This window comes from Panthera leo, chromosome D3 (assembly GCF_018350215.1).
Source record: "Panthera leo isolate Ple1 chromosome D3, P.leo_Ple1_pat1.1, whole genome shotgun sequence".
NCBI lineage: Eukaryota > Metazoa > Chordata > Mammalia > Carnivora > Felidae > Panthera > Panthera leo.
In genome coordinates, this window is record NC_056690.1 from 9,435,307 (window position 1) to 9,462,593 (window position 27,287).

Consider the following 27,287-nt stretch of genomic DNA (forward strand, 5'->3'; position numbering starts at 1 on the left):
GGGACAGTAAACCAGGAAAGAGACACTTGACATCCAGGATTAGTTCTCTGTATTTTAAGTTAAAAAACTTGGTCACATTAAATGAGACAGATTCATGCTGACAAATTTCATGAGATTAATTTGGAAATGAGATGTCTGTTTATTCATCTTAGGTGAAGTCTGTATTTCTGGTAACCAGACCCCGTGGATCTCCTGTCCAGAACACTGCCTTGCTTTATTCACGGGACCTGGCAAATTAGTAATTAATTTGAATATTTTAATATTCAAATATTTCCTGATGAACAATGGAGTGGGAGCAAAAAGCTGAATAAGTTGTAGTAATTTGTGAAGTTTGTGATCATGTTTGGCGTCACAGATTAACAATTTGAGGAAAATCTGATGATCTCCTAAGGAAAAGACACCTTCTATATAATTTTTGCAGACCGTGTCAGGAATGGTGGAGCACAATGACTGACCCCTCTCCTATTTCACTCCGGCTAAGCCACATCTTAGGAAACGATCCCTATTCACTGAAGACTAAGTTGACTTATTTGAAGAGTGCTTCATAATTTTTATCATATATGCATATACCTGTATCATGTATGTTTTTCTTTAAGCTGACTTTTATTTAGATAAAAACATTTAAACACCTTATTTCCAAAAAAAAAAAAAAAAAAACCAAAACACCTTATTTCTATACATAAAAAAAACCCTGCTTTTAACTGCTGTGATTCAAAGGCATTATAAAAAAGATGAAAGCAAAACAACGTCCCTAAATTGAAAATAAGAAAATACAAGTAAACTTACACACACACACACACACACACACATCTAATTCCACAAGTGTCCATACCTGAAATAAGTGTGCCATGAGGAGAAGACTTAAGATTTTATGACCGTCAGCAGTAACACTCCACTTCTTGTTGCTTCGAGATGACGTGGGGTTCACTGTCAATAAAATGATTCTGCATTTTAGCTTTGATGCTAACCAACAACGGTGTCATGACACAGGAACCTGGAGGTGAAGGGCGAAGCTCGGACCCCTCCCCGTTCTCCCATCCTGCTCTTCGGCCTCCCAGGCTGAGGACTGCATGCGGTGCGTCGGGATGGGCTGGTCAGCGGAAGCATCTGCCCCTGCCCTCACGGCACGTGTGCTCCATCTACCCCGGGACGGTGGCATTAAACATAGGGACATGGCAGGAAGAGGGTGTTCTCAGAGTGTGAACAGGGGGATGGTTGGCCTGCGCTGGGCCTGGTGGAGGAAAAGGCCCAGCCCCTTCACACTACACGTTTGTCCGTTATAAACATTTATCACGGAGTGCTAACGGCTGGCGACGCAAACAGCACGGTGTGTGAGACACACTTCTACTTCCGCGGGATCTGGTGACGAAAGACTCTGAAGAGATGATGAGAATACAGTACAGGTACCGGTCGGTGCAACGACCGTGATAAGGTAATGACTCGAGGAAGGACAGGAAGGGCCCCTGCTGACTGCAGGCAAAGGAGAAAGCTGCCTAGAGGCTGCTCACACTGTAGTTTATGTGGTTTCCAGGCTTCTTGCCAGAGATCCAGTTCCTGAAGGGTTGAGCCTGGGTTATTTCCCTGTCATTTACGTGCCTTCTTGAAGTGGGAGTACCACTCCCTTCTGATCAATATTTACCTTAAGCTATAATAAAGGCATGTGAAAGTCTGATTTTCAAAGGTGAAAACATGACTCCTGAACAAATATAAAATGAACATAGGTCAGAACTTTACTCATTAATTAGCGAGGGAACCAGTAAGATGAAGGAGGTTCAAAACTCACATTGAACTGGCTGTTGGTGGGCCTTTTAGTAAAGGGATATGAGAGCAAGGTTGCTGGGTTAGATACAAAACTGGGTCATGTTTTCCAGAGCAAGAAAGAAGTAAACATGAGCGGTTTGTTTTGACCAGCTAGAAATCGTCTGCATAAATCTACAGGCCACTTCATAGAGTGTGAGTTCTCAATTATTAAAGAGCAAGTTCAAAAAGTGCTATAATCTCCTAGGGCAGAGGGAGCAAGCTTTTTTCTGTAAGAGGACCAGATAAACATATGCTAGACCTTGAAGGCTAGGAGACCTATCTCTGTCACATATTCTTTTGTTGCTGGTGGTGTATTTCTGTTCTTCACAAGCCTTTATTTAAAAAAAAATTTTTTTTAACGTTTATTTATTTTTGAGACAGAGAGAGAGCATGAACGGGGGAGGGTCAGAGAGAGAGGGAGACACAGAATCGGAAGCAGGCTCCAGGCTCTGAGCCATCAGCCCAGAGCCCGACGCAGGGCTCGAACTCACGGACCATGAGATCGTGACCTGAGCTGAAGTCGGAGGCTTAACCGACTGAGCCACCCAGGCGCCCCCTTCACAAGCCTTTAAAAATGGAAAAAAAACCATTGTTACCTTGAGGGCAGGGGGCCATAAGGTCTGGATTTGGCCCCTGGCCATAGTTTGCTGACCTTTGTCCAGAGAACAGAAGATCATCGGGTGGGGCTGTTAAACTTGGTTTTGGCAGGATGTTGAAAGGGTATATTGATCTTCCTGCCAAATTTGCAAGTTTTGGATAATTTACAAACATGTAATCATTAAAACAAAGCTTGCCCGTGTACCAACTGAAATCATCCCCGTAACACCACTGCTGGGCAAAGCTCGTTTTGGGAAACAGGATTACTGCTCCCACCAGCTCCAAGGCTGTCCCTCCAGAAATTCAGATTGAACAAATTCCTAACCTTTGGTTCACTGCTTCTTAGGTATAACTAAAATAAGGTTTGAGAACTGCCTAAGCCAAGCTGGGCAGGTGCATGAGGAGCCTTGAGATTGCCATCCGCCTAACAGCAACACTTTCACAAAGTATGCTGTCTGGTGTGGGAAACAAAGGCAGAAGGAAATGGCAGGTTTAAAATTAAATTTCATTATAACCTGCAGCCCACTGACAAATACTTAAGGCAGGCAGAGCAAAAGGTTTCTCCAGGAACTCCCTACTGTCTTACTGCTAATGCTTTGCTAGAGGGAAAAACAGCCTTAGCTTGACAACAGCTAGGCCTCCAGGATCCTGAGTCTAATTTAGCATATGAAAATCTCATTGGAAACTTCCCCTGGACTTTACCTCCCCCAACTCCATAGTATATAACCAGTCTCTCCTCACGGTCCTGGGGCAGCTCTTCCTGCCCACGGGTCCTGTTCCCGTGCTTTAATAAAATCACCTTTTCGCACCAAAGATGTCTCAAGAATTCTTTCTTGGCTATCGGCTCCGGACCCCACGAACCCCCATCATCCTAAAATGTCATCACTGGCCATTTGTTAAAATCTTTTAAAGTTTACTTTTTTCCATTCATCCCTTCCTTGTTTTAGTAAGTCATTAGGAGCACGTTTCCTAGGCCAGGAAGTGTGCGAGGCAACTGCTTCTGCAGTGAGCAAGCTGGGCACGTTACCGGCCCCCAGTGCTTCCAGTCCAGTGATAAGGAAATAAGTGAGTACAATAAAGTGAAGTGTCACAATAGGATGACAGACATCCCCAGATCATGGGATTATACTGTTGGGGGCTTGCATCGCTCTCCACAGACTAAACACACTTTGAATGTTCGTTTTTACAGGTTAGAAGGAACAATGATTAGGAACTGTGGAAGCAAAGCTAAGGTTTATTTAGCTACTTTGGTGTCTCTTTCACTGAGTTACAAGGTTCTGACTCTTCCGAAACTCCTTGATTTGTTCCTAGTCCACATGTGGGTTAGGCAAAAATAGTTAAAACAAGGATAAAAGTTAATTTTTCCCTCGGGTAAGAAAAAGTCCAGAGGTAGGCAGTGAAGGGCTGGTAAAATGAACCCACAAAGTCTTTAAGGGACCTGGGCTCTTACTATTGTAATGTTCCATCATCCCTATGGTATGGTATGGTATGGTATGGCCCTCATCCTCAAGGATGAGGATGTGGCTGCTTACATTCCAGCCATCACATCAACATTCCAGGTAGCAGGATGGTTAAAAGGATAAAGAAAGGTGGTACCCTACTCCCTATAAGGAGACATCCCAGGGGTTGCACACAATACTTCCATGTATATCTCTTTGGACAAAATTTAGACACATGGCCACATCTAGCAGCAAAGAAGGATGAGGCACATTGTCTTTTAACTGGGTATTGGTGTGCCTAGCTAAAACTGAAGTTTTTAATTCTAAAGAAGAAAAGGAAAATGGATTTGGGGCAAATAGCAATCCCTACCATGATGTGAAACACGACCCTGTGATTTGACAGTCACCAAGACAATGCCTTCTTTTCAATATTCTCTAAGCTAAAGGAAATTCCTCTTTACGTAAATCAAGATTTAGAGTGATGCCTTTCCTGTGCCTAACCTTGGACCAGCCTACTCCAAATCTCATGATGTAGCGTGAGATTACTTCTGGGAAGGTTTTCTATACAATGTACCAGTTAACAATATTTTAGTTACAAGTGTCAGGAAACCAAATTCCAACCAGTGTGGAAAAAGATGGCTCCCATATTCCAAAATGCCGGGATCATGGTTTTGCCATGGCTTGATACAAAAGTTTGAAAAGTTTCCATCTCTTGGCTCTACCTCTGCCACATGGGCTTTATTTTCAGGCCATTCCTGTTTTAGTTCTGGTGAGTCTGGATCCTTAGAAGAGCCAAGTGCCCTCAAGAACTCTAGCCAGGCTCAAACCCACTGGCTAGGAGAAAGCCCCCTTTTGAAGGCCTCCTGCAAGGACCCTGAGGTTCATGCTGATCGGTTCCATTGATGTGACACCCCACACCTCCCCTGACCAATCACAGTGGCCAAAGGGGTGAAACGTGGTGATTCACTTAGACCTGAGTCATAATGGTCCACCCTTGTAGCCAGGAGTGGAACCTATCTAGTCCACCTGGGCTAAGAATGAGAGAGGAGTAGATCCCCAAGAGAAAACTGGGGAAGTCTCTTCCAGAGACTGGAAAGTTCTCTTGGAGTTATCATCAGTCTTTTAGTACTTCAAACAATGTTGCCAAGAACGGTTTGAAGAATGAATTGAAAAAAAGAGAGAGAGAAATACAAAGTTTCTTGCCCCTGGAGTCCTGTGAATCAAACTCACTGCAATTTTAAGAGAATCCTCTCTTTAAACCAATGAAAAACAAGGAAATGCTAGCTATGAAGACATGTCTATAATGTTGATGCTGACATCCTAGACACTTAATTATCTCCGTGTGTTTTTACTGACAGGAACCAATTAGAACCATAAGTAGATGTCTGAACAAAAAACAAAGTTCTCAGGTTAGAAACAACCTGATCTCTTTGGGTATTTGGATATGGATCAGTCACAGGAGTATTGGGTATAAAGCTGCTGCTCCTGCCTTTAGTCTTGCCAAGTGCCCAAGAGGAAATGCTCCACCTCTGGGTGAATAAAGTACAGAAACTTGAACTTTTCCCACAGCCTGGAGAACTGGGCTGATGAGGTGGGTTTTTTGTTTTCGTTTTTTAAGTACAGGCGCCACCTGGTGGGTAATAAGTACAACTACACTGCCATCCTCTCCAAGAGCTGACAGACCTACCTGCCGAGGTCCTTCAAAGAAGGTGTTACAACTGTACACGGCCTACATCTGGCAGGCAATGCAATGAGGGAATCAAGAGGCCAGGGTCACATACTCCAAATAATTGAAAACACGGACTCCAGCAAAAACTTATACATTAATGTTGACAAAGGTACTATTCATAGCAGCCAAAAGGTGGCAATGATGTAAATGTCCATTAACAGATAAAAAGATAAACAAAATGTGGTCTATACACGTAATGGAATATATTCAATCATGAAAATAAACAAAGCACCGACACATGCTCCAATGCGGATGAACCTCAAAAACATGATGCTGACAGAAAGAAGCCAGACACTGAAGGCCACATAGTGTAAGATTCCATATACATGACATGCCCAGAATGGGCAAGTCCATAGAGAAAGAAAGTAGACTAGTGGATGCCAAGGGCTGGGAATTGGGGAGTGACTACTTAATGGGTATGGGGCTTCCTTTTGGGGTGATAAAGATGGGAACTGGACAGTGATGATTGATAGCTGCACATCACTGTGAACGTAAGAAACGCCACAGAATTGTTTACTTTATTTATTTATTTATTTATTTATTTATTATTATTTTTTAAATGTTTATTTATTTTTGGGACAGAGAGAGACAGAGCATGAACGGGGGAGGGGCAGAGAGAGAGGGAGACACAGAATCGGAAGCAGGGTCCAGGTTCCAAGCCATCAGCCCAGAGCCTGACGCGGGGCTTGAACTCACGGACCGTGAGATCGTGACCTGAGCTGAAGTCGGATGCTTAACCGACTGAGCCACCCAGGCGCCCCTGGAATTGTTTACTTTAAAATGGCCCACTTTATGCTATGTGACTTTCACTTCAATTAAGAAAATAAAGCAGCCTAAATAAACAAATACATAAAGCAGCCAGAGTGTCAGAGCTGTTTGGGGTAACTCAGGCAACCCACATACCCTCTGGGCCTCCACTTCTCATAACCCTGGTGGTTCCTTCCAGCCCTCGGGCAGCAATTCTGTGAGGGGTAAAAGGGAACTGATATTTACTTATTCACATTAATTTTATTATCCTTTTTTGAAAAGGAAATACACATGGTAAAAAAAATCAGTGAGGAGCTCCTGGGTGGCTCAGTCAATTAAGCGTCTGACCCTTGATTCAGCTCAGGTCTTGATCTCAGGGTTGTGAGTTCAAGCCTCTTGTTGGCTCCACGCTGGGTGTGGCACCTACTTAAAAAACCAGTCAATCAATCAATCAATCAGTGAAATATAAATCTGGCTCCCAATATTGTGGTCCCAAGAAGAAATATTTAAGTGCCAGGTGATGCTGATGCTGTTGGTCTGGGGGTCACACTTAATAAGAGACGGACCAGAACTTCCTTCAGAAAGATTTGTGTTTGTTTGCTTTTTATTTTGAAGTTGTTTCAAATTTACAGAAGCTTTAGGAATAGTACAAGGGGCGCCTGGGTGGCTTAGTAAGTTGAGCGTCCGGCTTCAGCTCAGGTCATGATCTCACGGTTCGTGGGTTCAAGCCCCGCATCAGGCTCTGTGCTGACAGCTCAGAGCCTGGAGCTTGCTTCGGTTTCTGTGTCTCCTTCTCTCTCTGCCCCTCCCCAACTCACGCACTGTCTCACTCTGTCTCTCAAAAACAAATGTAAAAAATAATAAATGTAAAAAAAATTGTTTTAATAAAAAATTTAAAAAATAGTACAACAACCTCTCATATACTTAAAAAACATTTTTTTTAATGTTTACTTATTTTTGAGAGAGAGACAGACAGAGTGTGAGCAGGGAAGGGCAGAGTGAGAGGGAGACACAGGATCCAAAGTAGGTTCCAGGCCCTGAGCTGTCAGCATAGAGCGTGATGTGGGGCTCAAACTCAAAAACCACGAGTTCATGACCTCAGCCAAAGCAGACATTTAACCGACTGAGCCAGCCAGGCATGCGCCCCAGCTCCCATATACTTTTTACCCAGATTCAACCACATTTAGCATTTTCCCCATTTGGTCTGTCACTCCTCCCCTCACTTCTCACCTCCTATATAGATTTCCTTTGTGACTGGACCTTCTATGAGTAGGTTGCAGGCAGCATGCCCATTTGTCTCTTACTACTTTATTGCATTTGAATTTTTACCTTGCATATGGTCTTCCATAACCACGGTTCAGTTATGTACTATCTGGGAAATTTAATTGGATACACATTGATACAATGCTTGTGGGAGCTTCTGACAACACTGGCAACATCTGAGGGACAGGATTATCCTGGGGGAGGCGGGTGACATTTCCTGGACCTACTCTGCCTAATTGGAGACTCTCACACACTAGCTATGGAACAAGAGGGTCCTCACCCAACCATGATGGCCCCCTGATCTCAGACTTCCAGTCTCCAGAACTGAGCGAAATAAATTTCCACTGTTTGTAAGCCACTTCGTCTGTGGCATTTTATTATTTTATTACAGCAGCCAGAACAGACCAAGACAGGACCAGACCTTTACTCATTTCTGACTCCTACTGACTCCTCTCTTCAGTGCCATTGCTAGGGGTGGGGGTAAGCATAGCAGTTCTGTTTATTACCTAGTGATGATGATGATGATGATGATGATAAAAACGGAAAGCTTAACAGTTCATATACCTATAAGGGTCATATACCTCTACATTTGAGGCAATCCCTGTCTCATTTCTCAGCTGGAAAGTGGGAATCACAGCTGTCGAGGGAGATGCTACAATTCTTTAGGAAGTGTGCCTTATCGGAATCACATTCAGAATTCCATTTGGGCTTCATACCAACTGAAGTTGCTGTTTAATGAGTGTAGTTTCCGTTTTGCAAGATGAAAAAGTTGTGGAGATGGACTCTACGGCAATGCAAATATACTTGAACGTACTAAGCTACACACTTAGAAATGGTTAAGATGGTAAATTTTATGTTAGACGTTTTTTTACCACAGTAAGAAAATGTCTTTTTTAAATTTTTTTTAATGTTTATTTATTATTGAGAGAGAGACAGAGCTCGAGGTGGGGGAGGGACAGAGAGAGAGGGAGGCACAGAATCCGAAGCAGGCTCCGGGCTCTGAGCTGTCAGCACTGAGCCCGATGCGGGGCTTGAACCCACAAACCGTGAGATCATGACCTGAGATGAGGTCAGACGCTCAACCGGCTGAGCCACCCAGGCCCCCAGAAAATAGTTTTTTAAAAAGGCCACCAAGTGAGACATCTGAAAAGCTGTCCTAGGAGAGAGATGATGTTTCTGTGGCTCCCAAAGGAGAGCACGATGCCATCAGCAAACAGAGAAGGAGGCCAGTGGGAGTCCTCTCACAATGGGCAGGAAGGGCTGCACGAGGGACAGTTCAGGCTGGGTCAGGGGAAGTGTCCCAGCAAGGCCTGAGGAGCCCCAGCAGGGATGCTGTGGAAATGCAGGGCAGGACTGCGGGCACAGGGTTGGCCTTGATTGCTAGGGTCCCTTCCAACTCTGAGAGGCTGAAGGATTTCAGCTGAGTCAAGTTCAGCAAATGCTAGAATTTTCCATTCACAGACTGTAAAATTTTATTATGATGTATTTGAAGTTTAGGTAAACACACACACACACACACACACACACACACACACACACACACAAACCAGTGTGTGCTTTCATACTTGTATAGAAATCCACTGCTAAAATGTATCAAGAATATAACTGGACAAGAGTGAAAAGCATGCTATTACTATTTGTAACAGCAGAAAACATCAAACTTAAATGTCCATTAAAAAAAAAAATAGTGTCTTGGGGGCACCTGGGTGGCTTAGTCGGTTAAGTCTCCAACTTTGGCACAGGTCATGATCTCGCTGCCCAGTCTGAGCCCTGCATCCAGCTCTGCGCTGACAGCTCAGATCCTAGAGCCTCCTTCGGATTCTGTGTCTCCATCTCTCTCTGCCCCTCCCTAGCTTGTGTTCTCTCTCTCTCTCTCTCTCAAAAATAAGTAAACATTAAAAAAAAACTGATTCCAAAACCAGGCAAACACCCCACTAAACTACAGACCAATTTCCCTGATGAACATGGATGCAAAAATCCTCAACAAGATAATAGCCAACCAGATCCAGCAAAAGAATTAAAAGAATTATTCACCATGACCAAATGGGATTTATACCTGGGATGCAGAGCTGGTTCAATATCTGCAAAACACTGTGATTCATCACATCAATAAAAGAAAGGACAAGGGCCACATGATCCTCTCAATAGATGCAGAGAAAGCATTTGACAAAATACAGCATCCTTTCTTGATAAAAACCCTCAAGAAATTAGGGATAGAAAGATATATCTTAAGACCATAAAAGCCATATATGAAAGACCCACCACTAATATCATCCTCAATGGGGAAAAACAGAGCTTTCCCCCTAAGGACAGGAACATGACAGGGATTTCCACTCTCACCACTGTTATTCAACACAGTATTGGAAGTCCTAGCCTCAGCAATCAGACACAAAAAGGAATAAAAGGCATCCAAATCTGCCAGGAGGAAGTCAAACTTACACTCTTCTCAGGTGACTCTATATGGAAATACTCTATATGGAAAACCCAAAAGACTCCACCAAAAAACTGCTAGAACTGGTCCATGAATTCAGCAAAGTCGTGGGATATAAAATCAACGTACAGAAGTCGGTTGCATCTCTATACACCAATAATGAAGCAACAGAAAGAGAAATTAAGGAATCGATCCCATTCATAATTGCACCAAAACCCATAAAATACCTAGGAATAAATCTAACCAAAGAGTTGAAAATTTTATACATTGAAAACTATACAAAGCTTATGAAAGAAATTGAAGATGACACCACAAAAAGGAAAAATATTCCATGCTCCTGGATAGGAAGAACAAATATTGTTAAAATGTCAATACTGCCCAAAGCAATCTACATATTCAATGCAATCCCTATCAAAATAATACCAGCATTCTTCACAGAGCTATAACAAACAATCCTAAAATTTGTACGGAACCAGAAAAGAACCGAATAGCTAAAACAATCCTGGAAAAGAAGACCAAAGCTGGAGGCATCACAATCCCGGACTTTAAGATGTATTACAAAGCTAAAATCATCAAGACAGTACGGTACTGGCACAAAAACAGACATATAGATCAATGGAACAGAATAGAGAACCCAGAAATGGACCCATAAACGTATGGCCAGCTAATCTTTGACAAAGCAGGAAAGAATATCCAATGGAATAAAGACAGTCTCTTCAGCAAACGGTGCTGGGAAAACTGGACAGCGACATGCAGAAGAACGAACCTGGACCACTTTCTTACACCATACACAAAAATAAACTCAAAATGGATGAAAGACCTTAATGTAAGACAGGAAGCCATCAAAATCCTAGAAGAGAAAGCAGGCAAAAAGCTCTTTGACCTCAGCCGCAGCAACTTCTTATTCAACACGTCTCCAGAGGCAAGGGAAACAAAAGCAAAAATGAATGATTGGGACCTCATCAAGATAAAATGCTTCTGCACAGCAAAGGAAACAAAGAGCAAAACTAAAAGGCAACCGACGGAATGGGAGAAGATATTTGCAAACGACACATCAGATAAAGGGTTAGCATCCAAAATCTGTAAAGAACTTATCAAACTCAACACCGAAAAAACAAGTAGTCCAGTGAAGAAATGGACAGAAGACATGAATAGAACTTTTCCAAAGAAGACATCCAGCTGGCTAAGAGACACATGAAAAAATGTTCAACATCACTCATCATCAGGGAAATACAAATCAAAACCACAATGAGATACCACCCCACACCTGTCAGAATGGCTAAAATGAACAACCCAGGCAACAACAGATGTTGGTGAGGATGTGGAGAAAGAGGATCTCTTTGCACTGCTGGTGGGAATGCAAACTGGTGCAGCCACTCTGGAAAACAATATGGAGTTTCCTCAAAAAGTTAAAAATAGAACTACCCTACGACCCAGCAATTGCACTACTAGGTATTTATCCAAGGGATACAGGTGTGTTGTTTTGAAGACACACATGCTCCCCAATGTTTATAGCACCACTATCGACAAGAGCCAAAGTGTGCAAAGAGCCCCAATGTCCATTGATGGATGGATGGATAAAGAAGATGTGGCATACACCACACACACACACACACACACACACACACACACACACACACACACACACTGGAATATTACTCGGCAATCAAACGGAATGAAATCTTGCCATTTGCAACAACATGGATAGAACTAGATGGTATTATGCTAAGTGAAATTGGTCAGAGAGAGACAAATATATGACTTCACTCACATGTGGAATTTAAGATACAAAACAGATGAACATAAGGGAAGGGAAGCAAAAATAATATAAAATCAGGGAGGGGGACAAAACATTAGAGACTCTTAAATATAAAAAAACAACTGAGCGTTGCTGGAGGGGTTGTGGGTTGGGGAATGGGTTGCTAAGGGGCACTAAGGAAGACACTTGCTGGGATAAGCACTGGGTGTTATACCCAGGGGATGAATCACTGGAATCTACTCCTGAAATCATTATTGCAGTATATGCTAACTAACTTGGATGTAAATTTAAAAAAATTAATAAACAAAACAAAACAGTGACTGAGCCTGGGTGGCTCAGTCAGTTGAATCTCCAACTCTTGATTTCGGCTCAAGTCATGATCCCTGGATCGTGGGATTGAGCCCGCATTTGGGCTTCCTCCTGAGCGTGGAGCCTGCTTACAAGTCAGTCAGTCTCTCTCTCTCTCTCTCTTTCCTCCTTTGCCCTTCTCCCCCACTCATGCTCTCTCTAAAAAACAAACAAACAAAAACAAAAACACCAGTGACCACTTGGTGGCATTCTGAGATACCACTCTAAGCAAAAGGGAGATGTTTGGGGAAGGATATGGGACAGGAAGTGTAGTGAGACAGGAATACTGCTCCTTTCTGCTTCTCTCCACAGTCGTCTCCTCTCTCTGCAGGCTGGCTTTCCCCACTTTAATATTCAGACAGACAATGTCTGAGACAGACAATGACTGTCTCAGACTGGACAACATAACTCATGACTGGCTTAACGTTCCAGTCTCAATTCCCAGGAGCCTCCGCTGGGCCCAATTTGGGTCAGATGTCCATTCCTGAGCCAGCTGGCTGTGGCCGGGGGATGGGGTCACATGGCACTCACTTGTAGTTAGGTCCATCACTTAGGCAGGGGCTGTTGAGTGATGGGTGCCCTGGAGGTGTCTATACCCACTCATCAGTGAGATCTACAACCGGCCGGAAGCAACTGCATCACCAGGCAGCTTCTAAGCAATGCAGAATCCCAGGTTCCACCCCACACCTAATAAATCAGAATCTGTATTTTAACAAGGTCCTCAGTGGTCAGTATGTCCATTCAATTTGACAGACACTGGTTTATCACAAGAAAGGAAGGTTGGCTCCCATTTCCTTCCTTCTTTCTTTCCTTCCTTCCTTCCTTCCTTCCTTCCTCCCTTCCTTCCTTCCTTCCTTCCCTCCCTCCCTCCCACCTTTCCTCCCTTCCTTATTGAAACAGTTTTATCACTGTATATCACACATGCCATACAATTCACCTATTTAAAGTGCATACCTCACATTTGTTAGTATGTTCAGAGAATTGTGCATCTATCACCACAGCTGATTGTAGGACATTTTCATTGTCCTAAAAAGAAACCCATACCCCTTGGCTTTCATCTCCCAATCCCTTCCCACCACCCTCTTCCTCCCCAGCAATCGCTAATCTACTTTGTCTCTAGAGATTTGCCTGTTCTGGGCATTTCATATAAATGGAGTCATATGGTATGGGGCCTCTTCTGTCTGACTTCTTTCACTTTAGTGTAATGTTTTCAAGATTTATGCACAGTGTAGCATGTGTCAGTACCTCAGGCCTTTGTATTGCTGAATACTATTCCAGCATAGGGACAGATCACATTTTGTTTATCCATTAACCTGCTGTGTCTACTTTTTGGCTATTATAAATCATGCTGCTAAGAACATTCATGCACAAGCTTTTGAGTGGACGTGTTTTCATTCTCTTGGGTTAGATTTCCATTTTTGTAGAAAAAAAAACTGCATAACAAACTCAGATGTGGCTGGGCCATGCTGGGCAACTTCTGATATTGCCCAGCGCTAGTCTTGAAACAGGACTCAGAATTGCGTAGATCTTCTCCAAAGCAAATACATGCCTGCAAGCAAACTTTACTCAAGCTTTTTGGAGGCACAAGGGGGAGTGACACATCACACAGGGTTCGAACTATCAGTCCAGTCCTTTCCCACCCTCAACATGCATCCTCTCCTGGAGATCGTCCCCTTTCCCTAGCCCAGGACTTTCCTTTTTTTCTCTTGTTCTTAACCCTCCATGGCCCCTCTCTCCCTCCCTCCCTGCACTCCGCTGCCTCATCCTTTTCTAACACACAGCAAAGCATCTGGGTACAATCTGCACCCTCTCACCCACCCTCCACCTTGGTCAGCAAATCAAGGACCTTCCTTGGAGAGCAGCGGTGGTTGTAAATGATAAGTCATCTTCCTGCCAAAAAATTGTAGCTCCTGCTGGTCTGCACGTGCCTGATCATCTCATAACAAACACACATTTACAAGTGCATATAAAAATATGTGAAGAACACAAAATTGTGTGTCAATGATAAACCTTTACTTTCTGTTATGCAATCCTTCATTAATTATTAATTAAGAGAAGAATTCCCTTTATCCGGAATGTGTGGTATCTTACTATTTTTTACTTGTTCTACTACAAGCATCTTTCATTTCAGTGCATATAACAGGCGTTTTGTTCTTTTCAACAGCTACACTATTACTTAAGATATATATATATATATATATATATATATATATATATATATATATGCAATTGAATAAACCTCTATTAATGGATATTCAGGTAATATTGCTTTTATAACCAGTAAACAAAATAGGGAGAATTTAATTTTGAGAATCATAGTTAAAAAAAGAAGACACCAGGGCTCCTGGGTGGCTCAGTGAGTTAGGCGTCAGCTTAGGTCATGATCTCACGGTTTGTGGGCTCGAGCCCCATGTCAGGCTCTCTGCACCTTCCATGTGTGCGCGTGCGCTCTCTCTCTCTCAAAAATAAACATTAAAATATTATACAATTATACACACATATATATATATAATTATATATTATATAGATAGATAGATAGATAAATAAAATTATACATGTAAAAGACACCACCGCAACAGAAAACCAGTGTCCCGTGGGTTTCTCCTGCCCATCATCAGTTTACTACAACTTTCATGTAACCTGGAGGAAGAGCCCCCCTGGAGTGCGAGGATCAGCAGGCCTCTGGGCATTAGTCATTTCCATAAAAGGGAGCAAAGCATTTGTGTTCTGATGATGAGTCGTCCACCAGTCTCTAACCGCCCAGAGGGATTTCATGACTTGCCCAAACTAGAGCAGAGCTTGATCACAGTGCGAATAGGTGCTCAATGAATGTGTGTTACATGGCCTGAAGTGACATATAAGACGTTGTACGGGGGTGCCACTGAAGGGCTGCATTATTCTAAAGTCAGGAACACGGGCCCGGGACACGGAGACATGGAAAATGGCCTCTCAAGGTTGAAGAGGGACATTCGAACCCTGCTAGTCAACGGTTGGGTCTTAAACCAGCAGCGTCGACCTCACTCGGGTACTTGTTAGAAATACAGAATCTCAAGCTCCAGCTCAGCCAGAGCGAACTCGAATGTGCATTTGAATAAGATCCCCAGGGGATTTGTCTGCACCTTAAGGTTTTAGAAGTACGGAACCAGAAGAGGTGCTGCCAGGCCTTCAGACCAACTGACTTATTCTCGTCCTGAGTAGGTGACGAGGCTCTTGAGGAAGGCACAGTAAGCAGCACACTGTAGCAACCCTTGCCTCAGCCATGTCAATGGGAGCTTGGGCGGGAAGTGGGGCTGTGGCCAGAATCGGGTTGGTCCTCAGTTCCAGGATGAGCTGCCACTTCACCAGATGGATGATCCAGCCCACTGCTGGGCACACAGTAGGTCCTCAAGAAATATTTTATGGATGAATTACTGAAGATTGATTAAGCCCAGTTAACCTCTCTTAGTCTGTTTCCTCATCAGTAAAATGGGAACGATAATAATCACCATGCCCACCTCTAAGTGCTGTTAGGAGGTTAAATGAGATAAGGTAGGTGAAGGTTACCATAGAGGTGTTAGTTCCTATCACAGAATAAAGTGTGGGTATCTGAAGAGTTTGGAAAGGAGGTAAGCTGTGTTTCACCCAATGCCAGGTGCCATTACAGGTGCCATGCTGGGGGCAGGTAAATGCAAACTTGGTTTCAGAGAAGGGCAGCAGGAAAGAATTAACAAAGGCTTCCTCTGTTAGTGAGTTCGTAGGGGATTTCCACTTTCTGCATTAACCCCCGAACTGTTCAACTCTTAAAAACTAATGACATACACAGTGCTTCTGAAATGGGAAAATAAACTCCACTAGAGGGAAAAGATAGGGGAGAGGGAGAAAGGCTGTATGGTTTCCAACTACTTTTTGGTCTCAAATCTTCACAGGCTCCACTTGGAATGAGAGCTATACCAAGCCACCCGGGGAAAAGAAAGCAAACACACTTCCCTGGCAATTGCTCAAGCAGACTATCCAGTAAGTCAGATGACTATAAACCTTTCAGACTCAGAAGTCCACCACCCTTGTTCTAAGCACTTAGGAAATTCATGTAGTGGCCTGGGTCTGTTAATACTTTAAGTGGACTAAAAAATTTTTTTAATGTTTATTTTTGAGATAGAGACAGAGCATGAGTTGGGGAGGGGCACAGAGAGAGAGAGAGAGAGAGAGAGAGAGAGAGAGAGAGAGAGAGAATCTGAGCTCTGAGGTGTCAGCTCAGAACCTGATACAGGGCTCAAACTCACAGACCACGAGAGCATGACCTGAGCCGAAGATGGACACTTAGCTGACTGAGCCACCCAGGTGCCCCATAAGAGGACCTTTAAAAAAAAAGTTTTTAAAATTTAAGTGATCTCTATACCCGATGTGGGGCTTGAACTCATGACTCTGAGATCAAGAGTTGCATGCTCTTCTGACTGAGCCAGCTAGGCGCCCCTTTAAGTGGACTTCTAAGTGTGTTAAGAAATAATTCAGTTTAGGGGCGCCTGGGTGGCTCAGTCGGTTGAGCTTCCGACTTCGGCTCAGGTCCTGATCTCACAGTCTGTGAGTTCGAGCCCCGGGTCGGGCTCTGTGCTGACAGCTCAGAGCCTGGAGCCTACTTTGGATTCTGTGTCTCCCTCTCCCTCTGACCCTCCCCCATTCATGCTCTGTCTCTCTCTGTCTCAAAAATTAATAAACATTAAAAAAATTAAAAAAGAAATTAAAAAAGAAATAATTCAGTTTAAAAAGGAAAGATCCTTTTGAGAGAAATGGGGTGGTTGTATTGTTTTTTGTTTTTGTTTTTTTTTAATAGGGTCAAATTTACATAACATAAAATTGACCACTGATCATTTTAAACTACAATTTGGTGGCATTTAGCACATTCTCAATGCTGTGCAACCACCACCTCTATCTAATTTTAAAACATTTTCACTACCCCAAAAGGGAATTCTGTATCAAGGAAGCAGTTAACTCTCAATTCCCTTCTCCACCCGGCCCCTGGCAACCACTGTCCACTTTTTGTCTCTATGGATTTGCCTATTCTGGAAATTTCATATGAATGAAATCACACAGAATGTGACTTTTTGTTCTGGCTTCTTTCATTCGGCATCACGTCTTCGAGGTTTACCCACACCGTAGCATGAATCAGTGCTTCATTCCTTTTTCTGACTGAATAATATTCATTACATAGATATATATCACATTTCGTTCATCCACTCATCTGTTAATGGACACCCGGATGTTTCCATCTTTGGCCACTGTGAATACCGATGCTATGAACATTCGTTTACAAAGATTTGTTTGCATACCTCTTTTTGATTCTTTGGGGTATACATCTAGGAAAGAATTGCTGGACCAGATGGTAATTCTACGTTTAGCTTTCGGAGGAGCCGCCGAACTGTTCTCCACAGTAGCTGTAAATCATCTTACGCTCTCGCCAGTATAAAATGTTTGAGAACGTACAAGGGTTCCAGTTTTGCCACATCCCCACCAACCCTTGCCAAGCAGGGTTACTCTTCTGAAACTGCTGATTAAGGGCACTTGTGCATCAGAGAAAATGACATGTGGTGACAGGTTGACTGCAGGTTCTCATCCATCCACCCCTACATTTCAGTCATTGAGCCCCTACCAGGAAGTACCCTTTAACCCCTTTCCTCCCAGTGTGCTCAGTCCTAGTAAATCGCCCCTGCCCCCTGGGTTGCTTGTGCCCTTGGATCACCTGGGTATTACCCTTTCCACTGCCTGCCCCTGCATCCCCCACATCCAATCCATCACTGACTCCTGCTGATTCCACATGGAAAATACATCTCAGATCTGTTCACTTCTCCCTGCTGTCTGCTGTCATCATCCCAGTCCAGGCTACCATGACCTCTGACCTGCATGTCTCTTCTTTTTAACCACCTGCTATCAGTTACTTATTGCTACATAACAGATTACTACAAATGTAGAAGCTTAAAACAACCCACATTTTTTAAAAGTAATCTTTACACCTAATGGGGAGCTCAGACTCAACCTCACAACAATCAAGGTGTCGGCTGGGGTTGTAGTTATCTCATGGCTCAACTGGGGGAGGATCCACTTCCCAGTTGCTTATTCACATGGCTCTTGGCAGGGCTCAGGGCCTGTGGGCTGTTGGCCAGAGACATCAGCCAACATGGTTCTTTGCTGTGTGGACTACTCTAGAAGGTAGCACACAACATGGCAGCTGACTTCCTTCAGAGCAAATGAGCAAAAGAGTGAGAGGGAGTCCCAGACAGAAGGCACAGTGTCTTTGTAACCGAATCCTAGAAGGGATATTGCATCACTTTGCTATATTCTGTTAATGAAAAGCAAATCACTGATTCTAGGCCACCTTTAAGAGGCGGGGGCTATTGCACAAAGGTATCACGAGGCGCCATGTCAGAGGCTACCCACTACAAGCTGTCATCTGGAAGCCAGTGATTCATGTCCTTCCCACATGCAAAATGTACTCTCTCCCTTTGAAGGGTTTCAAAACCCTCATCCCACTACAGCATCAGCAGGAAGTCCACAATCTCAAAACTAAATCAAGTCTAGGTGAAATCCCCTAAGTATAGTTTCTGAAGTACATTTCTTCAAGCACAGATCCTTTCGATCTGTCGACTTATGAAAATTAAGGAGATGGATTATTTGCCTCCCCCGCCCCCCCAACACTCAACATACTATGGTGGGACCAGGCTAGGACGACAGCAATGGACATTCTTGTTCAAGGGTGGGGAAGTGAGAGGCACAAAGGAGTCGCTGGTACATAGTACGTCTGAATCTAGCTGGGCAAATGTTGGAAACTCCCTGATGAGTTCTCAGAGCCTGAGAATAATTATCCATGGCTCTTGGCTCCACTCTGAGTCATCCTATTTCATAAGAAGTAGCACATATGTGTAGCTGAGCAGCTCTCTCAGTCTGCTTCCTGCCAGAATCCTGGAGGTCTGAAGGCCTCTTTTCATCCTGTACTGTTTCTCCTTCAGTCCAAGGGTCCAAATACAACTCATTCAAGAACTTTGTGGGATTCCTGGGAACCTTATAGGTAGTTCACACCATCAGACCACAGCCACACCTGCAAATCTCCCTGAAAAAAGTCCTCTACCTTCAACTCCTGCTGTGAGTGCTGCGGACCAATGACCTTAAGCTTCCTAGAGGCCTTAGGTTTGACTGAGGGGATCTGAGAGATGCATCCTGAATATCTATAAAGGATCTTTTCCAGAAGATTGAATAGGCTTCTGAGATACCATCTTTAACGGTCTGAGGTCTTAACAAATTATATAGTCACATCTCCTACTTTACCTTTAGGCCATGTTATGGTCCCTACCAAATTTATATGTTGAACCTCCAACTCCCACTGCGATATTCGGAGGTGGGGCCTTTGGGTAGTAATTAGGTTTAGATGAGGTCAAGAGGGGGCACCTGGGTGGCTCAGTTGGTTAAGTGTCTGACTTTGGCTCAGGTCATGATTTCACGGTTCATGAGTTCAAGCCCCACGTCCGGCTCTGTGCTGACAGCTCAGAGCCTGGTGCCTGCTTTGGATTCTGTGTCTCCCTCTCTCTCTGCCCCTCACCCACTCGGTCTCTCTTTCTCTCTCTCTTAAAAATAAACATTTAAAAATTTTTTACAAATTAGATGAGGTCATGAAAAGGGGGTGCCATGATGGGATTAGTATCCTTATAAGAAAAGGAAGAGACTAGAGGTTCCTCTCTCTCTACCGCACATCAAGAGGGTGGTCACCTGCAAGCCAGGAAGAGGGCCTCACCAGGAACCAAATCTGCCAGCACCTTGATCTTGGACTTCCTAGCCTCCAGAACTGTGGGGAATAAATGTCTGTTTTTAAGATGCCCAGTCTACGGTATTTTGTTATAGCAGATTTTGGTACTGAGAAGTAAGGCTGCTGCTGTAACAAATACCTAAAAACATGGAAGTGGCTTTGAAACTGGGTGGGTGGGTAATGGGTAGAAGCCAGAAGAGTTTGGGGGTACATGCTGGAGATGTGGGTGGAAAGGTCCATTTTGGTGGGGCATTAAAGGAAATGGGGAACATGTTGTTGGACAATGGAGAAAGAAAAAGGTGGTCCTTGTTGCAAAGTGGCAAAGAACGTGGCCCAACTATGTCCTAGTGCTTTTGGAAGACAGAACTTGTGAGCAATGAAACTGGATATTTAGCAGAAATTTCTAAGCAGCATTTGAAGAGCAGCTTGGTTCCTTCTGACTGCATATGATAAAATGTGAGAGGAAAAAGATGAATCTAAGAAGGAACTGTTAAACCAAAACGGACCAGAACTTTTTAAAAATTTGGAAAATTCTCAGCCTGTCCATATTGCAAAAATTTAGAAAGTGTGTTTGGAAGAGAACATTGAAGGATGTGGTTGAACTATCACGTGACAGACATTATTGGATTATGGGAGCAGAAACACTGCCTGCTTGAACTGAAGGGAACCGAGACAGGAAGAAACGAAGGAAGGCTTCTGGACTTCTTAGATTCTACCAAAGAGGGCAAAAGAGCTAACTTGCTGTGAATGTGCACTATTCTTCGAGAGGATGATTCCAGAGGTAATTCAGAAATCATCAGGGCCGATGGCTTGGTTCCAACAGGCTAGAGAGGCTTCATCTGGGGTTTGGTGGCAGGGCTACAACCCCAGTGGGTCCAGAGGAGAGTGTATCAAACCAAAGAAGATTATTTTCCAGGCTTAAAATCTACTGGTATTTGCATTATTAGGTTTTGGACCTGCTTGCGACCCAGCACCCCTTTCCTCCTTCTGATTTCTCCCTTTTGGAATGGGAATGGCTATCCTACACATGTGCTACCACTGTATTTTGGAAGCACGTAACTAACTTATTTGATTTCACAGGTCCACAGCTAAAGAGGAATTTTGTTTCAAGATGCATCACACCTATAGTCTCATCCACATCTGATTTAGATATCTACATCCTTTGGACATTGGAGCTGATGGAGGAGGCTTAATTTTTGAGGCTGTTGAAATGGAATGAATGTATTTTGCCTGCAAGGAATTGAATTTGGTGGGGGCAGGTATTTTGTTACAGCAACCTGAACTAAGACAGACCACATTTTCCTTACAGTGCTCTGGATTTGATCCTTGCTTCACAGCCACTGCTAAATTTTAGCACTGGCTGCCATCTAGAGAGACTAAAAATTTCAAAACAAGCAAGTCCTGGCTCCTTCCTGTTTAATAATCTGCTTCTCTTCTCATGTTTTACCACAAGGAGCAAGAAGAAACCAGGCAGCATCTCCTGCTTGGAAACTGCCTTACGAGATCACCAACTTCATTGGGAACATTAGTTCTTTCCACATAATTGCCGATGGCAGTGTTGCCAAACCTTGTGCTACTTCAAAACCAGGATCCTCTTTCCTCCAGTTTCCAAAAACGTTCCTTACTTCCTTTTCGGCCCTCATGCATAGCATCTTCAAAGTTCAGATTTCAGATAGTTCATCTCAAAGTTCAGTTTGTTCAAGATAATTTAAGCTTTCTCTAACTCGCTTCTCAAAATCTTTCCAGCCTCTGTGCACTGTCTGGTTCTCAGCGACTCCCACATTATAGGTGGTTGTCATGGCAGCCTCCCACTTCCAGGCACCAAAATCCGTATTAGTTATCTATGCTGCATGACAAGTCACCCCCAGACTTAGTGCCCTAAAAACCTTTTTTATCTTAGTTTCTGTGGGTCAGGAATTTGGACACAGCTTAGCTGGGTGCCTCTTCCTGGCACAGAAGGCTGCAATCATCTCAAGGCTCAAATGAGGAAGGATCCATTCTAAGGTCATTTACGTAGACCCCCAAAATGGGCAACTATCATGGGCTGATTAGTATCCTCCCCTCCAAATTCATGTTTACATGGAACCTCAGAATCTTGACCTCTTTGTAGATGTCATTAAGATAAAAACTATACTGGATTAAGGTGGGCCCTAAATCCAATGACTAGTGTCCTCCTAAGAGGAGAGGACACAGAGAAGAATATGTGAAGACAGAGGCAGATACTGGAGTAATACATTCCCTGTTGGCCAAGGAATGTCAAGGGCTGCCGGGAGCTACCAGAAGGTAGAAGAGGTAAAGAATTCAACCTTAGAGCCTTTAGAGGGGGCATGGTCCTCCCAACATATGGATTTCAGACATTTGGCATCTAGAATTGTGAGAAAATAAATTTGTTTGTTTTAAGCCACCCAGTTTGTGGTAACTTATTGTGAAAGCCCCAGGAAACGAATAAAGTAACTCACATTTGAGCTGGCATCCTTCAGAGCAAATGAAGAAGAGAGTAAGAGAGTGCCCAAGAGAGAAGCCAAAGTCTTTCTGTAACGTAATCTCGGACATGACATCCCATTATTAGAAGCAAGCCATTAGATCCTTCAAGCAGGGTGAGGGGATTACACAAGACCATGAATACCAAGGGGTAGGCATCACTGATGACTACCTTAGAGGCTTACTACCACAGCCATTTCCCCAGCAAAAAAATGGAGGAAACCTCTCCTTTGGGCTCTGCCTTCTCCATTCATTGATTCCTGCAGCAAATATTTATTAAATATCTGCAGTGGGCTGAGTATTGAGGATGTGGTCAATAATACAAAGAAGATTCTGTCCCTTGAGATTATTTACAGTCTAGTTGGAGAGAGACCACTAAAGAATAAGAAACAATAAATATATAAATAAAAACTACGAGATAAGTATAAGGAAGTAAGTTATGAGACAATAGGAATATCTGATTTAGACTGGGGACAAGACTTAATCCTGTCTTCCTGATAAAGTGGTATTTAGAATGTGGTTGAAGAGGGGCACCTGGGTGGGTCAGTCGGTTAAAGCAGCTGACTTTGGCGTAGGTCATGATCTCATGGTTCGTGAGTTTGAGCCACATGTTGGGCTTTGTGCTGACAGCTCAGAGCCTAGTTTGCTTCAGATCCTGTGTCTCTCTCTCTCTCTAAAATAAATAAACATTAAAAAAAAAAGAAGAAGAATGTGGTTGAAGAATATTTAAGAAAAAAAAAGAACTTGTACAAATTAGGCCGTGTGTGTGTGTGTGTGTGTGTGTGTGTGTGTGTGTTGGGAGGGGAGAGGGAAAGCACATGTAGGTAATGGTCAAGAAGTTAAGCTGCCAGACTCAGTGTTTGAGGCTACGGACCTCTCTTCTTCATCTCTGCATCTTTATTATGTAGCACAGTGCCTGGCACAGAGAGGCACCCGATAAATTACTACTCAATCAATGAATGAATAAAACCAAGGCATCTTTGATTTCCTGTTATGGATAATATCAATTCATTTAGAAATTTCCTCCCAATGTTCACTGATGGATCACTGTTCTTAATTGGATTACAGGCAGCACAGGCAAAGTTGCTATTACAAAAAGACTCGAATACATGAAAGCTCAAAACAATAAAGGTTTATTTCTGTTTCTCATAGAACAGTCCTGGGTGGACATATAGGTCAATGGGGGCAAATGTTCTCCACTTAGGGATCTTCCATCTTGAGGCTGTGCCTTGTCCAGAACCAGAATCATCCAGCTGGCAGGGTAAGTAGGAGCACCTGTTGACGAATTTTCTGGGCCAAGCCTGGAAACTGGGCACATCTCTTCTGTACACTTTCCGTTGGGGAGAGCACAGGCACGTGGCCACACCTACTTTAGGGGGCTGAGGAATGCACTGTAGGCATATGGCCAATAAAGATGACAACCAGGTCTGCACCACAACTTGACTTATCCTCTGGGATAGCGCACAAAACCCTCAAATTAACCTCGACAGAAAAAAAAACCTGTGGATTCCCCACCCTCAGCCTCATCAAACCTTTCATTCACTGAATGGCACCATCATCCATCCGGTTGCTGAAGACAGACTCCTGGAAGTTATTCTTGATTCATTTCTTATTCTTACTTTCTACGTTGAATCCTTCAGGAAATACCGGCAACTGTACTCCCAAAACATACCGTAAATCCATCTACCTGATCTTTGCTGCTACCTCCTTAGTTCGAGCATCAAACAATCTCTCATCTGGATCGTTCCAATCACCTCTTAATAGCTCTCCATGTCTCCACTCTTGCTTGCCCACAGTTCTCTATCTAGCAGAGTGATCTTTCAAAACATAACTTTGATCACAGCACTCTTCAGTTTAAAATCTTCCAGTGACATAGAATAAAATTCAAAGTCATTACTATGAACCTCAAGGTGTATGATACAGCCCTGTCCACCTCTCCAGTCTCATCCTTTATCGTTCTGTCCTTTTACTCCCTCTGCTCCAGCTACAACGAACTTTTTGCTGCTCCTCGAACATTATTTAGCTTATCTCCGCCTTAAGATTTTTGCACTTGCTGTTCCATATGCCCAGAAATCTCCTCCTCAGATTTCCAACAGACAGCTCCTTCTCATTCCTCAGAGATCTCAGCTTCAATGTTACCTCATGGGAGACCTTCCCTGATCATCTACTAGGAAAAGTCCCCACAACCAGTTATTCTCTTACCTCAGCATCCTGTTCACTTTCTTCTTAGCATCTACAAACTCAGTGCCGTCCCCTGTTCATTTGCCGCTTAGCTCTCCTGAAAGTGAGATCCACTGAGCAAGGCCGGGCTCTTGATCCTATTGCTTCCCAAGTGTTGAGTAGGCCTGGTACAGATGCCGCTCAGTATCTAAGTGAACGAATGAAGAACCACCAAGCGGTGATCAGCCAAAAGCTCCTACAAGGTCCTCCGGTAGGTTGCTGGTGTAGCGGAAGGAGCACAAACTTGGCGTCCAATTCTGACCTGACCACGTCTCAGCTATGGCCAGTGAGTTCGGTTCTCTGAGACTTAGTTACCTGATCTGCAAACGGGGGATAAGAACATACTTACCTCGCAGCGCCAAATGCTTACTTCGTAAAGAAGAAAGAAACTGATGGAGAAAAAGAGCTTTACGTAAAGTTAACCCTCCGAATACACAACTACTATTGCTGTTATTACACACAACTCTGTTCTCTTACCTCTGGACCTGCCGGGGACCTCTGTTTCCTCTTGCTCATCACGAGCCCCAACTCCCGGCTCCTTCGCGCGGACCGTTACCGGCGGGATGAACCTTCTGGCCGGCGCCGGGAGCGGAGAGGGAGAACCCGAACGCCGCTCGAATCAGGTGGTGCACACCAATGGCCCCGCCCCGTCGGGGCCCCCGACCCATTACGTCATCAGCACGGCGCCAGCGTTGCGGAGGGCCCGGGGGCCTGTCCCGAGTGTGGCGCTGCTTGGGGAGGCCCTGGCGGCCGCCTGCGAATCAGCTGCGTGGTTTGGGGGCGCTCGGAAACCCCAGCGGACGTCGGCGAGGGGTGCGTGGAGCCGTGGGGGCGCGGAGTCGGGCGGCCGGAGGGGCGGCCCGGAGCTCAGGCGGGGCACGGCGCCGGCGGGCGGGCGGCCGGCGGGGCTGCCCGGCGCGGGTGTCCCGGCGATGTGTGGCGCTGAAGCGGCAGCGGCAGCGGGAGCGGCAGCGGCGGCGGCGGCGGGCTCGGCCTTGGCTTCGCGGAGGTGCCGGCGGCGGAGACGGAGGCGCAGGTTCCTCATTAGGACCTGGCGAGCCCGGGCCTAATCGGCGGCCCCGCGAGGCCTCTGCACGGCGCCCCGGACGGGGACCCTCCCCGCCTCGCCCTGCCCCGGGAGCCTGCCTCCCCGGCTGGGGATGAAGCCGGGAGGCGTCCGCGCGGGGCCCAGCACAAAGGCTTGTCCCCGGGGGCCGCCGCCGCCAGCCTAGAGCCGCCCGCCGAAGCCGAGCCGGCGCCAGGGCCCTCGTCCCCTCCGGTCCCTGGGGGCGGCGGCTGCCGGTCTCCCCGAGGCCCAGGGGCCCTAGCGCCGAGCTCCTCGCACCCTCGGCTGCGGTGGGACCCGGCACCTGCGCAGCCTCCGCCGCTCCCGGCCGTAGAGACCCCACGGAGCATGTCCGAGGAGAACGACATGGAGAAAGCCATCAAGGTAAGGGGGAGATGCCCCCTTCCTCCCCGCTCTGTCCCTGTGGCATTCATCTGGGCTCAGCCTCAGAAAGCGGAGAGAACTTGAAGCGAGAGATTCCAGCGACTGTCGGGTTTCGATTTTCCCGGATTCCGTGGACTGCGTTTTACGGCCCTGGGGCGAATGGTTTGTGTATGTATAGGGAGGGATGTCCGACTCCCTGTGACTTTTCTGGTTAAAGCAGGGATGTGATTTGTGCTCAGCTAAAACGGAAGGTGAGTGGCGTGGAGATACTTGATATGAGTGGGACGGAGGGGGCCCTTCTACACTTTCGATCACCCCCCGAGTGCCGCCAGTATTTGTTTCCGGATGATCTGCTACAGTACTTGGAGAGTTGGACTTTACCCATCGCTCTCGAATTGTTTGAAACCAGCCTCCTGGAAACCTGCAGGTTCAGAAGGAGGTGGTCCGCCTTCTTACAAAATCCGTCTTTGGGCAAATACTTGTTCTTTGGCGTTTGTTGCCTCTCTTTTGCCTCTTCCCTCTCCTCCTAGGCAGCACTTAATTTATTGAAGAAGAGCTAATGGTGTCCCGTGACTTACTGCTCTGTTAACAACAACAACAAAACAAATATGTGTGTTCTAAAATGACCCAAATAAAATGAAAAGTTTTTTAAAAATCTGTTTTTTACTCTTTGTTTTTGTAAAAGCCACAAAACAAACAGGCAAACTTTGAGGTGCTAATAGTTAGAAAGTTATTATCTAGCCGTAGCTTGGAAATTAGTCTTGTGTAAGTTGAACACTGAAGCTTAAAGTTCAATATGCATTATTTACTTATATTGCAGTATTAAGTCAGAGCATCTGCGAATTTTCATTTTCTGTGGTGCCTGGCTGGCTCAGTTGGAAGAGCGTGCAGCTCTTGATCTTGGGGTTGTGAGTTCACGCCCCACCTTGGGTGTAGAGATTACTAAAAAATAAACCTTAAAAAAAAAAAAAAAAAGAATTTCATTTTCCCTTGAAGGACAGGCATCCACTGGCAACTTGGAGTTATTTTCCCCTTCAGAACACACTTACAAAGTTACACTTCTAACAGTTTTTGTTGTTTTGTTTTGTTTGGTGTAGTAAAGTTTATAGAAATCAGTCATTCCAAAGAAAGTTAACCTTTTAAAGGAGGCATGAAAATATACACATTAAGGAAGATCAAATTTTACCACAAAAAATGTTCTAAAACACTGCATTTTTGTGGGAGGGGGTTGGATTTTATTAGTACAGGGTCAGGA

The 27,287-nt window shown here is 44.6% G+C and overlaps 2 protein-coding genes across 6 annotated transcripts in view; both read left to right on the forward strand.

The window, feature by feature from the left end:
• The window catches only part of LOC122204271 (60S ribosomal protein L6-like), a 738,693-nt gene that overhangs the window by 182,839 nt on the left and 528,567 nt on the right, over positions 1–27,287 (forward strand). The window lies entirely within an intron of this gene.
• The window catches only part of MAPKAPK5 (MAPK activated protein kinase 5), a 42,534-nt gene continuing 40,423 nt past the window's right edge, over positions 25,177–27,287 (forward strand). For 2 of the 5 annotated variants that reach the window (XM_042911748.1, XM_042911753.1), the window contains exon 1: positions 25,181–25,395. In XM_042911748.1, the coding sequence (XP_042767682.1) occupies positions 25,219–25,395 (177 nt within the window). In that variant the 5' untranslated portion in view covers positions 25,181–25,218. Of the gene's footprint in view, positions 25,396–25,541; positions 26,033–27,287 lie in introns of those variants that run through there. The other 3 variants (XM_042911752.1, XM_042911749.1, XM_042911751.1) reach the window with 3 other exon arrangements.